The 12,690-nt window shown below is 46.3% G+C and overlaps 1 protein-coding gene across 2 annotated transcripts in view; it reads left to right on the forward strand.

Moving 5' to 3' along the window:
* The window catches only part of Elovl5 (ELOVL fatty acid elongase 5), a 66,455-nt gene extending 56,601 nt beyond the window's left edge, over window positions 1-9,854 (forward strand). For both annotated transcript variants that reach the window (NM_134382.2, XM_063264837.1), the window contains exons 4-8: window positions 1,259-1,336; window positions 2,238-2,409; window positions 5,224-5,348; window positions 6,946-7,080; window positions 8,047-9,854. In NM_134382.2, the coding sequence (NP_599209.1) occupies window positions 1,259-1,336; window positions 2,238-2,409; window positions 5,224-5,348; window positions 6,946-7,080; window positions 8,047-8,190 (654 nt within the window). In that variant the 3' untranslated portion in view covers window positions 8,191-9,854. The remainder of the gene's footprint in view (window positions 1-1,258; window positions 1,337-2,237; window positions 2,410-5,223; window positions 5,349-6,945; window positions 7,081-8,046) is intronic.
* The last annotated feature ends 2,836 nt before the right edge of the window (window positions 9,855-12,690 follow it).

Here is a 12,690-nt window from a genome sequence, read left to right on the forward strand (position 1 = left end):
TGGTAAAACCACAGCACTCAAAGGCTGGAAGGAAAATGAGAATTTCAACCCAGGTTACCTGAGGCCTCTCTCGAATCCCATATTGGTTCATAAATTCCAAGGTCACAAGATCTGGGGTAGGGCCTAAAGCTGTTAGCAACAAGTTCCTGGGTGGTGTAAGATCTGGGATTAGAGACAATACTTTGAAGCAACATCATTAGATTCTCAAGAATTTATGATCGGGCACTTTGAGTGCTAACCTTGGTGATCTACCCCAGGGTTTCAGATCCTGAAGGTTTGTGATAGTTCAAGATTGCATTTTGCTAGGGGTCCTCGGTGCTCATGGTAGGCTGGACAGGGGTACACACTTTGATGCTGGTGACTGGGTCCTTGTGTGTGCTTCATATGTGGATAGCGTGAGGCTCAAAATACCATCTCAGGAACCTCCTGGCATTCTGTGGCCCTCAGGGACACATGAGATTGTTCTAGACTACAGAAAAGCAAACAAGCAGAGAGCTATGGTATTTATCGATAAATTGCATACAGTAGGTGTTAGGAACATAGTGGGCGGGCAGCATTGAAATAGAATAGTTAAACTTTCTAGCCTGACCATTAGAGTAGGTCTCATCATAGGCTACACATCTCACTATGTGCCAATGAGGAAACAGGCCCTGTCACTGAGCCAGTGACAACTACAACTTGCATGCCAGTTCTGGGGTCCTTTCTGTGTCTGCAGACGGCTGATCTGTAAGTCTAGAGGGAGACACAGCAACAGGAAATAAAAAGGAATAGGAAGATGGACTATGTTCGTCCTAGTGTTAAATGCTGGCTCCAGGCCAGTGGTTTTGGTACTGGCAATTGAAGAACTTGTTAGAATTACAAATCTTGAGCCCCCACCCTTGGGGAGTCCATGGCTGGCTCATACAGATGGCTCCAACCTGTACAGTCAGGTTTCAGGAGCCTAAGCTTAGGGAAGGTGACCTGAGAGACAGGATGACATCTGGAGTTGGATGGGTCTGGGCACGCCCAAGCGGCAGGTGAAGAAAGGGTTTCTGACGGCAGCGTCCTGGGAGTGCCTTCAAGCTTCACCTCCCAGTATGGAGACTAGACAAAAGTGCTGGCAGGGTTGAAAACTTTTCTCTTCACTGATCGCTCTGACCGTTTTACTTTCAACGAACTTGACTCCGTAGAGCCCCAAGTTAATTTTCGCATACTGTAGACTAACAGAGTTCTGTTGAACAGGTTTCTGGTGTAGCAACTAATTTTCCTCCTCTTTCAGTTGGTGACAGGTGTGTGGGAAGGCAAATACAACTTCTTCTGTCAGGGAACACGCAGCGCAGGAGAATCAGATATGAAGGTATTGTTTCAGGGTTATGGGGGTGGGGGTGTCTGTGTATTTGCTTTTTTTTTACCCCCCTGATAAAAAAACTTACACAAAAGACAAAAGAGACAGTAGCCTCTCAATCCTGATAATTCCTGTTGACATTTTCAAAAGAGAAAGAAGAGGCGGGTGTGTGGTGTGATGATTTGAACATGAAGGGCATAAATAAAATGAAAACTGAATCCTCCTCCTCTCTGTAAAAGAAACTCCTGTGAACAGTTGACAGGTGTCATATTTACATAAAAGACCATTTGATTTAAAATCGCTCTTGTAAGTACCCTCTGAGTAGCGATGGTAAAGGTAAAATCCATTATCCACTCTGAGAATTGGAGTCTGTTGAACAGGAGGCCGGCAGTCAAACCCAGCATGGCCAGCGCTTCCTTTGAGCATTTCAGTTGGACCAGAAACAGGTACTGACGTCTTCGTCCCATTTCCTTCCTTCATGATTCATACTTCCTCACACCAGGCCCTCAGGCCCCAGCATCCTCCTCACTTGTAGCAGCTCTGGACTACGGGACAGCACTGCTGAGCCTGGAGCTTCCGCCCAGGGCTTTTTGGTCTGACTTAGTTGCTTTGAGACAGTCTTTTGTAGCCTTGGGTTCTTTCTACATAGGAAGAGGATTCTGGACTCTCGATCCTCCGCTTCTCTACCTCCCAGTCCTGGGCTGTGCAAGAGTGTGTGCGGAGCCCTTTGACGACATTTCAGTTCTCCAGGATCACATGTTCATTGATTAAAGGCACTCACAGTGGCCAGAGCTGTCACTGGATGGCAGCAGGGGCCAGTGGGGCTCTCCCAGCTTTATAAGGAAGTGGGCATCATGTCGCCGATGTCGTAATGGGAAGTAACGGAGGTAAACTGTGAACCTTTTGTTCCTAGGTTATTCGTGTCCTCTGGTGGTACTACTTTTCCAAACTCATAGAATTCATGGACACCTTTTTCTTCATTCTTCGTAAGAACAACCACCAGATCACAGTCCTGCACGTCTACCACCATGCCACTATGCTCAACATCTGGTGGTTTGTCATGAACTGGGTTCCCTGCGGCCATTGTAAGTAATAGGATGTTTGGAGAACATGTGACAGAGACAGACTGGAAACTTAGCCTCAGAAAAATGTTCTCTCTGTAAATTTTCAAGTTAAGCTTTTGAGTCTGTGTGCAAGTTTTTTCTTTTTTATTTAGTATTATTATTACTACTACTATTATTTCAGTAAGCACACACTGAAGGTTTCATTGTGACATTTTCCCCTGTCATACTTACCTCTCATTTGTCCCTTCTCCCCACCTTCTTGTGTCTCCTTTACCCTTCCACTTCATGTCACATATTTTAGACAGAGTAATCAATCCTAAACAGAAAGACAACGCTGAAGCTCTCACAAGGCCCAATCCAAGATTATACCACAGAGCCGGGGGTAAGAACACTGTGGTATAGACACAAAGAGGGACTGTAGACTAAAGGAGTAGAAGACCAGAAAGTAAATCACACATCTATTTACCGCATACTCTTTGACAAGAAATGATCATTGCTTTAAAAAAGAACAAATGCTTCATTAGCAGACAGACTGTGAACTCAATACACAGTTCAGCAAAGGCAACCCACAGGCCCAGTGAGAGCTTTAAAAGGGTTCCGCATCCTTTAGCTGTCAGGAAAAAGAGATCCCATCTCACTTCAGATAGGTTATCATCAAGGACACAAACCACTGGGGGATGTAGCTCAGTGACTTGGCCGTGTCAGCGAGGTGCGCTAGGTTCAGTATCCATAGAGGCAAGATGCTGGCAAGGACACGGGATTCTACTCACTCCTAGTGCTGCTCCATACTCAGTGATGCTGTGGGAGTCAGCGTGGAGACCCCTCAGACACTGAAACTAAAACTTCCGTTTGAACTTGCTGTATTGCTCTTGGGTAAATAGCCAAAGACTCCAATTAACATACCACAGAGATACAAGCACATTACTGGTTATGGCTGCTCTCCTCACAATGACTGACAAATGGTAGCAGCCTGGGTGACCAAGCACAGATGAAAATGCACAGTGGCATTTTCTGCAGGCATAAATCGTGTGTGCCGTTTGCAGGAAGATGGAGGCCGCTGGACATCATGTTAAGTGAAGTTAGCCAGACTCACATACTGCACATGTAAACCTAAATATAAAATCCTGTGTGTGCATGAGGTCACAAAACTGGAAAACGTATCATGAGAGGGCAGGAAGCGATCTTAAGGGAGGTAGGAGAGTGCTCGGGTGATGGAGTGTGTGTAAGAACAGAAGGGACTGCTGGGGGTGTGGGGGGTGAGGAAGGGAGCACGTCACAGGGAAGGACACTGTTGGGGACGGGAGAAATGATAACCAAGCAGCAACCAGAATGTATGAAGATGCCGCGATGAAACCCATTGTTTTCTCTGCTAATTTAGGAGTTACGTAAGCCAAGCCTCCTCAATAGATAGATCTGGAAAAATTAGACATCCATGTGTAAAACAGGGAAGCAAAAACTCAGACCTCTCACTTACTCTGCACACAATCAGTTCTAAATAGGCCAGGGGCTTAAAGTAAGGTCAGAAATTCTGAACCTGCCAGAGGAAACCAGTGGCTTCAAGAACCAGGCCTGTATAGGCGGGGACTTTGTGAAAAGGCCTGGGGTTGCCTTTAACAATAGTTTGTGTGGCCTAGGGGCATAGAACCTTTCTCTGGTGTTGTTCTCTGCTGATTGCGATGGGGAACAGCAGCCTGGGCACATTAAGGAGTAGGGAGTGAGTAGGCAGGTAAGTCGGCTTGCTGCCAAGCTGATGACCTGAGTCTAAACCCCAGACCTGTGTGGTGGAGGAGAGAACCAACCCTCACAATCCTTGTTCTGTCTGGTGTGGAGGGCGAGTGTCATGGATTAGGCAAGCTACACATTAGGAAGTCCCCATCCAGTCTGACAGAGTGAAACTACACAGTCTCTAAAACGTGTATCAAGCTTTGCTGGTTTTAAAGGTTGGGTATGGTTGGATTCCACGTAGGCTCCAGAAAGTATCTCAGGCACAGGGTCTTCTTCCTAACCCTGGAGAGTTTGCGGGGATCTCTGGATCTGCCCCCAACATGGTTGCTCGTTCTCTCTGCCCACGGAGATTCACAGCTCTAACTCTGAGCTGTAGGTTCATAACTGAGACAGACTTTGTAAATACAGTACCTTTAGGGAGTGGCTTGGAGGGAAGGGATAGCCCAGAAGGATGGGCTGAGTTCTAAAACTCTGGAACTGATGTCTGCTGTCCATCCCACATCACCTGTGGATAAGCTAGCCCAGATTCTAGTAGGGGCAGCCCTCCATTTGATTACATTTGAGGAGTAATTTAAATTTCAAGATACCTCATAGGACATCTAGCCCCGCTGGCCGGTAGAGAGCTAGAGAGTGTACGTGACCTATGTGAGGGCTGCAGGACCAGTGTCGTAGCCACCAAAACTCCTCCTATACAACCTGGCACGTCTGAAAAGCCAATGGCTTCGCTTCGCCTCATGATTTACTGTTGAGAATAAAAGTATTTTAAAAGTGAAATTCTACCGGAAGTTGGAAGTTGTGTGATAAACGGGTCTTTCATTGTAGGCGTTTGGGAGGAGGACCGTGCCTCCGAGTCTGCCAGCCACACCTGCAGGGCACAAGCTAGGCATAGCAGGTCTGTGACTCTGGGTGCAAGGTGTCCTGGTGGCCTGCCTGCCCCGCCCACCCAAATGGAGACTGAGTTTTCATTCCACATCCAAGTAGCACTTAGAGCTGCAGTGTTCGTCACCCTCTTGGTTCAGAAGAATTTCGCCAGCTCCAAAATTGTCTTGGATTTCCCACACCGGTTACTTAAACCACTCTAATGCCTCCTCCCTCGCCTTATTCCCGCAGCGTACTTCGGTGCGACGCTCAACAGCTTCATCCACGTCCTCATGTACTCGTACTATGGCCTGTCCTCTGTCCCTTCCATGCGTCCCTACCTCTGGTGGAAAAAGTACATCACTCAGGGGCAGCTGGTGAGTAACCTGGTCGCTGTGCCCAGAACTTGATCCCTGCCTGATCCAGACCCCTTCCAAGCCATCCTGTTGTTTAATGGAATCCAGTTGATCCAGTTAAACTTGTGGTAGGCAGATCAGGCAATGTTGTTGTTTCAAGTAGAGGGAGACCTGCGCTCTACTGGGGCTGCCTCAAATCTTAAGCGTCCAACTCGAGGTCAGGCTTTGTGTGTATAAGCATGTAATGTGCACACATGGACCTGGGTGTGCGCTCTCATTTCCAAGATGAAGATGAAAACCGCTTCCCTATGCTCCCAGGAGGTTCAGGTAGAACTTTGGTGCTGAGTCCAGAGCGCCTGTATTTACTACACAGTGAAAGCTCTTGGGTAAGGTGGGTGCCAGGTGACCACTCTACTCTGACCCTGGTATCGGAGTCCTTGGTAGAAGCTCCCGCTGCTTCAGATGGTGGCCCCTGGCAGAGGCAGGCCAACAACTGTCTGGTCTCCATGACTCTTGCCATTCTTTCTGCGCCTTGCCCAGTGGTCGGCCCATCGTAGTGTGTGTTCCTTTCCCCTCATGAAGCCCTCCTGAGTAATTAGTATACTGTTGCTAAACACTGGCCTGGTTTGTTTTGTGTGTCAGGCACTAATGCTAAGGATGGGATTCTGCGTGAGTTGTTTGGAATATTACCTCCATCTCATAGGTGAGCACATTAAAGCTGGAGGCTGGAGGACCAGCACCAAACCCTCCAGCCCAGTCCTGCTGTGTGCATTTGTTCCAAATGAATCTAATTTAGATCCCTGAATCAGTCTTGATTTTTCAGAATTTAAAAATAACACTGAGAGGTTGGAGCCCTTCTGCCTGGTGTTTCATTACCACCCTGCCAGCAGCTCTGCGGTCCTTGTTAATCTTTTTCTCACCTGTGAGGGAGGACAATCGTTCTTTAGCCTCCCCTGGTACAGACGAGAAAGGATGCAGAGACGGATTGGTGCTGTAATCATGGCTCTGGCAGACAGAATGTAAAAGAACACTGTACACGTTGCTGCCCTGCTGGGCTGCGTGCTGTCTGCCTGGGTCTTAGATTAAAGACCAGACTGAAGAAACAGGGAAACAGCTGCTGGGAGCCTCTGAGTCCTCAATGGGCTCCTGAGGGTGCTTGAGTAGTCAGGGCCTTTAACGCCTCTGCAGAGGATCATATGGGTCCACTTGCTTTCCAAGGTCACTCATCAGAAGGCCTTGAATTTTGGCCAAGAAGTGTTTACATGTTCATGACAGCCTTCGCCACACCAAAGTGAACACAGATACTGAGCAGGAAGTGAGTCAGTCAGACCGCACATCATGAGTAACATCATCGCTGGCCCTTTAAACGTGTGCCTCACTCCTTTCTCTTACCTCTCTGTGCTGAGTCATAGACTTTTGGGAAAAGGTGGTTTACGTAGCTTTGAGGACAGGGGGAACCTTTAGTAGGTGCATACGTACGTGCAGAGACAGACTAAAACCTAGTATAAAGAGCTACTAAGTGCTGGTTCAGGACACTGGATGGGGACACTGAGACATAGTCCCCTGGTAGGAACCCATCCCTGTGCAGCTGCCGCTCAACCCTGGCCTTTCCCTCTAGGTCCAGTTTGTGCTGACAATCATCCAGACCAGCTGCGGGGTCATCTGGCCGTGCTCCTTCCCTCTCGGGTGGCTGTACTTCCAGATCGGATACATGATTTCCCTGATTGCTCTCTTCACAAACTTCTACATTCAGGTGAGTCTCACCCTTCATCCCTTCACTCAGTGGGGCTGTGTGGAACACTGCTGGATGCTGGCACTGTGCTGTGTAGGGAAGGAGGGTTCACCAGTTTTGCTCTCCATCTGGTCCTGGGCATCGTGGGACCCAGGTGGGAAATAATGCCATGTTTAGTGAGTGCTTCACCACTTTTCTTTGGGTAACGCAGGGAAATAAAGAGGTGATTTTCGATCAGAAGTCTCAGCCCCACTGCCCTGCGGGTCATAGCTTCATAGTGTGAAGTTTTCATCACTACTCTGATTTAATTGAAACCTACTGTTAGGTCCCATTTTTCTTAGATGGCCACTGCTTGGGGCTTGATAGAAGTTTGTCTGTCTGGTGGTGCCCAGCCACCAGGCAGACACTGATGATTCTCCTCCTTTTGTGGCCAGTACCAAGTGGCTTCTGTCCCCACTGTCCCCTGGGCAGGAGCAAGGACAAAGGAAATGGGGAGAAAAGTCCAGTAGTTTGGAACAGCCACCTGGAGGCTCAGCGCCTGTTTCTCTTCTGTGCCACCATGTGTCTGTGTGTGAGTTGTTGACTCGAGCTTTGCTGGGGCCTGATAATAGGACCTTCCAGCTGCTCGTGGCACCGCCTGAGTGCCCAGATGGTTGCTGAAGCAGTAAGAGACGTGGAAAGATAAGCAGTCACTTGTGTGGTAGAGTTGCTGCTAGCCAGTAGAAGCCAGTGTGGTCGCCTAGCCCATTCCTCCACCATCCGAAGAGACAAGGCAGAATGAGCAGAAACTGTATGTTGTCCTAAGTGTTTCTGTTCTGGCCTGGGGCTCAGAACATGAGCTAAGCCTCAGAAAGTTGGAAGAAACATAAAATGGCTATTTTATCACAGGAAGTACGTGGTGAGATTTATCAGACAAAGAAGCCTAGTTAGATGCTGACCAGTACAGTCAACTGATTGGCAGCCACTGATCTGCTTTGTGCATTTCAGACTTACAACAAGAAAGGGGCCTCTCGGAGGAAAGAGCACCTGAAGGGCCACCAGAACGGGTCTATGACTGCCGTCAATGGACACACCAACAACTTTGCTTCCCTGGAGAACAGTGTGACGTCAAGGAAGCAGCGGAAGGATTGACAAGCCGAGCCGAAGCCTCCAGACCAAGGCGTGTGATTGTAAGCACAGTATGAGTTGTGCCCTGACGCTCACAACAGCTGCTGTCATAGTCTGGCCCTACTATCTGCAGTGTGACTTATGTAGGACCGTTTTCATCAGTTCAAAACCCCTAGAATATGTATACAGATTATACAAGTAGGCATACGATTCTCTCACATTTCTGGGCTCTCATCGCCCCCCGCGCTAGACTGTGGAAAGGGAATGTTGTTGTAGTATACGACACTGCTGTTGCCTTATTAGTTGTAACACGATAGGTGCTGAATTGTGGTTCACAATTTAAAACACTGTAATCCAAACTTTTTTTTTTTTAAGTGTAGACCATGCATGTGACTGTAAATTTGTACAGTGTTGTTAACAGTAGAAGAACACACATGCCTTAAGACTTAAAAAGCAGGGCCCAAAGCTTATTAGTTTAATTAGGGTATGTTTCGACTTTGTATTCATTTGTAATAGCTCTGTTTAGAAAAATCAAATGCGTGATTTATGAAATTAGTGTGTGATGTGTAACTACAAGTGACTGGGAGATGCGAAACCTGACGGTACCTTCCGTTTTACATAAGCAGGCTCAAGTCTAGTGGGACAGTCAGTTTAACTTTTTAACAAATCTTATTTTTTTATTTTGAGTGCCACTATCAATGTGTTTAAAGAGGTGGGGAAAGGGTCCCAAGCATCTGGAGGCACTTATGTACCTGTCCCTGGTCCCCCAGAGTCTAGGGCCACTGTAGGGTGAGTAGGCCACTTTTTATTTCTGAAGTGCTTAGTGTTTTTATACAGGAGAGAAAAAGGGCCATTCTGTTTCCCACCACTTGGAGAGAGGAAACTACCTTTCAGGAAAGGTGATTAGACATTTATTATGTGACAGTCACACACACGCCCAGTGATGGGAAACTGGTTGCCTGGGTCCAAATTTTTTTTGTTCTTTTCTGTAGTGCTACTTTGACATACCCTTCCTTTTAAAATGTGCCTAATTTACCAAGAGACCAGGAAGCACCGTAATCATTTTGAGGCAAAATTAAAGAGCTGGAGCACGCAGGAACTGGGTGTTTGGGGAGCAATCGCTTTATTCAGTGTAAATCTCGGTGGCATCTGTAATTTTTTTCTGCTTAGCATCTAAAGATTGATTTAAAGCGCTTGTTTAAAAGTAACAGATAGTGCGCTGGAGACGTTGGTCATACAAGTGGGGACTATTGTTACATGTGTCATCTTTAAAGTGTTGAAAGTTTAGCCTTTGAACACCTTCTGCATTGAAGAAAATTGATTGAACCACTCGTGACACATCCTAGAAGACAATTGACAATGTACAAACTAATTGTGGGTTTGATATTTATGTAAATACCAGTTTACCATGCTTTAATTTTGCACATTCATATTCTAAGGAGCCAGTTGGTCCTCATTAGCCTCTGTTTGGACGGAGTTGCAGCGTCTGTTTACATTGATCTTCTCTAATCTAGAGCGTCCATGTGTGTCTCCATCCGAGGGTACCGCTCGCAGGTTCTTTACATATCTTAGTACAAAACTATAACATTCAGTAGTGTGCTGTCAAAGTGTGCTTAGCTCATCTGGATATACCCACACTGTCAAATAATGTCTAAACATTAATCATTAAAACCTTTTTGATTACCCGGGCTGTGTTTTCTATTGTTCTATTATTCAGGGCGGTCAACTCTGTCACCTTGTAGGAGCTTAGGAAGTGGGCATGAATGCGGAATGTGGTTGAATCAGTCAGGGCTCTCTAGAGGAACAGAACTGATAGAATGAATCTAAATACAAGAGGAATTTAATAGAATGGCTTACAGGTTGTGGTCCAGCTAGTCCAACAAGGCTGTCGGCAAACTGAAGGTCCAAGAATCCAGTAGTAGTTCAGTCCGCGAAGCCGGATGTCTCAGCTGCTCTTCGTAAACACTGGAGTCCCAAAGCAGCATCTAATGCCACTGAAGGACTTGCTTGAATGGACACACTAACAAGAGTGAGAGCAAGCAGGCAAAGAGAAGGGAGCTTCCGTCTTCTCTGTCCCTATTATAGATAGGCTGCAGGTGTGGCCCGGATTAAAGTTGGGTCTTCTACCTCAGAGATCCAGATTTGAAGCAGGTCTTCCCTTCAGATGATTAAAAAACAAAATCCATTACTGCTGTGCCCAGCCATTTGAGTTGAGTTCATTCTGTATGTGGTCAGGTTGACAGCCAAGAACTGCTATCACCTCCCCTGGCGAAGGACCCCAGGGGATAAAACACAGTGCCTTCCAACCCTGGATCCTCCTGCACCCCTCCTAGAGGTTCCAGCTCTGAGCATTCTCCTGGATCCTCCTCTCCTTCCTGGTATCCCACTCTGTCCCTTCATCTACAGGCTGTTGGCATAACTTCTCACTGTAGACAGTAAGTCCTCACATTTTTCTGTGAAGAGCAAGTAGGTTACGTTTCAGTTCACATGGCAACTATGTAACCCAGCCTTTGTAAGAGTACAAAACAGTCACAGGCATGTAAGCAAGTGGGTGGAGCTGTCTTGGATCTCTGTATGAAAAAACAAAAGACCTGAGCTGTGGATTGCTGAGTCTGCTGGGGAGAAATGGCATTCCCTCCTTCATCCCAAAGTCTTATCACTTTCTTAACAGCTTTTCCCAAATCCTGCCCTTCCTAACCTACCCAAGGCTTTTATCTCCCACCCATGTCTATGGGGAAGTGGGTGATTTAATTTAGGTGCGGTCAAGAAGATAATGGCAAATAAAGCTGGCTTAGAGTTACAGGCCAACCAGGATAATATAGAAAACATCAGAAGAGAAAAGTGAGGAGAAGACAGAAGAGAAATTGAAGTAACACCTCTCACTGAAAAGGCCAATTGTTGAGCCACAATCTAGGGCTCTCCTTAGCTAACAAGTGTCCTGGACTGAACTTAGGGCTGGCATCACCACACCAATGTGTGGTTTCTTGGTCCTTTGCTGCCACTACAACATTGAGGAAGATTGGTCCTGGTGCTTACGAAGGCTCCCCTTAATGCAGATTCTGACCTGCTGACATTTTACCTCACCAAGACTGTTCAATTTCCTCTCCTGGTGTTAGCTGTCAATCTCCCTCCTCCCCTGGGAGGAGTGAGTGGGTGAGAGAAGAGAACAAGGCCAGGCATGTTCCGTTTCTGTTTTCTGAGTTCTCTTGCCTCTGTAGACAGGAGCACCCTCCCTGGCCGCCTTCCAACTCAGGTGGAAGGTGGTGTAGCCTAATCTGAGAAGCCCAACTTGGGGATCACAAGGGCTCTTAGCCTCCACGACTGGGATCTCCAAGCACCCCACTCATTTCTGCCAAATACAAGTTGCTGCTTTACGGATCAGGCCCTGATTGGCTGCCCCAATTTGGCTGTCACAGAAATATGGCCTTTCTTCTGCTGAATCAGAGTTCAGAGCCTTACAAGTCTAAATGTTTGCAGTCTGCATTCCTAATTTTGCCAGATTTCCCTTTATTAATTTAAATTTTTCCTACATGCATATATTATACATTGACCGGATTCCCTCATCCCTCACTCCTTTGCGCCCTCCTCCTTTAGTCTGCTTTGTTTCCTACACAGTAATTCTTGTTGCTACCGTAGTCATGACTGTGTGTTTCTGCAGAAATCTAAGAAACAAATGAGGAAGATAACATGATTATTTCCAGTTACATCCATTCCCCTAAAAGTGACATGACTTCATCATTATGCCACACATACCCCCAAAATGTATATATGCTACTTTTTTTTTTTTTTGGTTCTTTTTTTTTTTTTTTCTTTTTTTCGGAGCTGGGGACCGAACCCAGGGCCTTGTGCTTCCTAGGCAAGCGCTCTACCACTGAGCTAAATCCCCAACCCCTATATGCTACATTTTTAACACCCAGGTTGGCTTCATAACACATTTGGGTAAATGGGGCTGGCCAGGGTGCACATAATCTCTGTCAAACACCGACTTGGCATCTTTTGGTTAAACACATTGGAGTCACCATGGCTGCGTACAGAGAGCTCTTTGGTAGTACAGCCAGTATTCATTCTTCAATTCATAAGCACAATGATTAATTTCTCTCTTCACTGTTTTTAACTTTCACTTCTTTGGTTCTTTCTATTTTAAGGTAGATGTTTTTGTGAGTTGAGATTGTTACTCTGAATTCTTAGTCTGTGTCACTTCAGAATGTAGGAAAGCTGTTGATTTTATTCCCTTTCTTATCTTAAACCACTGTATTGAATGAGAATGGAGAAAGCTTAGCCCTCTGTCTTGTTTCCCATTTTACTGAAAGTGCATCGAGTTTTCCCCACTTACTATAATGTGGCTGTAGGTTTGCTGTATAAAATCTTTATGATACTGAGATAAGTTTTGCCTTCATCTCTTCGGGCATTATCTCGAAGGGAATATTGGATAAAAGCCTTTTCGGTATTTATCGAGATGATCCTTGAGTGCATTTATGTGGTGTATTATTACATTTGCTGGTTTGAATATTCTTAATTATTTCT

This window comes from Rattus norvegicus, chromosome 8, assembly GCF_036323735.1.
Source record: "Rattus norvegicus strain BN/NHsdMcwi chromosome 8, GRCr8, whole genome shotgun sequence".
NCBI lineage: Eukaryota > Metazoa > Chordata > Mammalia > Rodentia > Muridae > Rattus > Rattus norvegicus.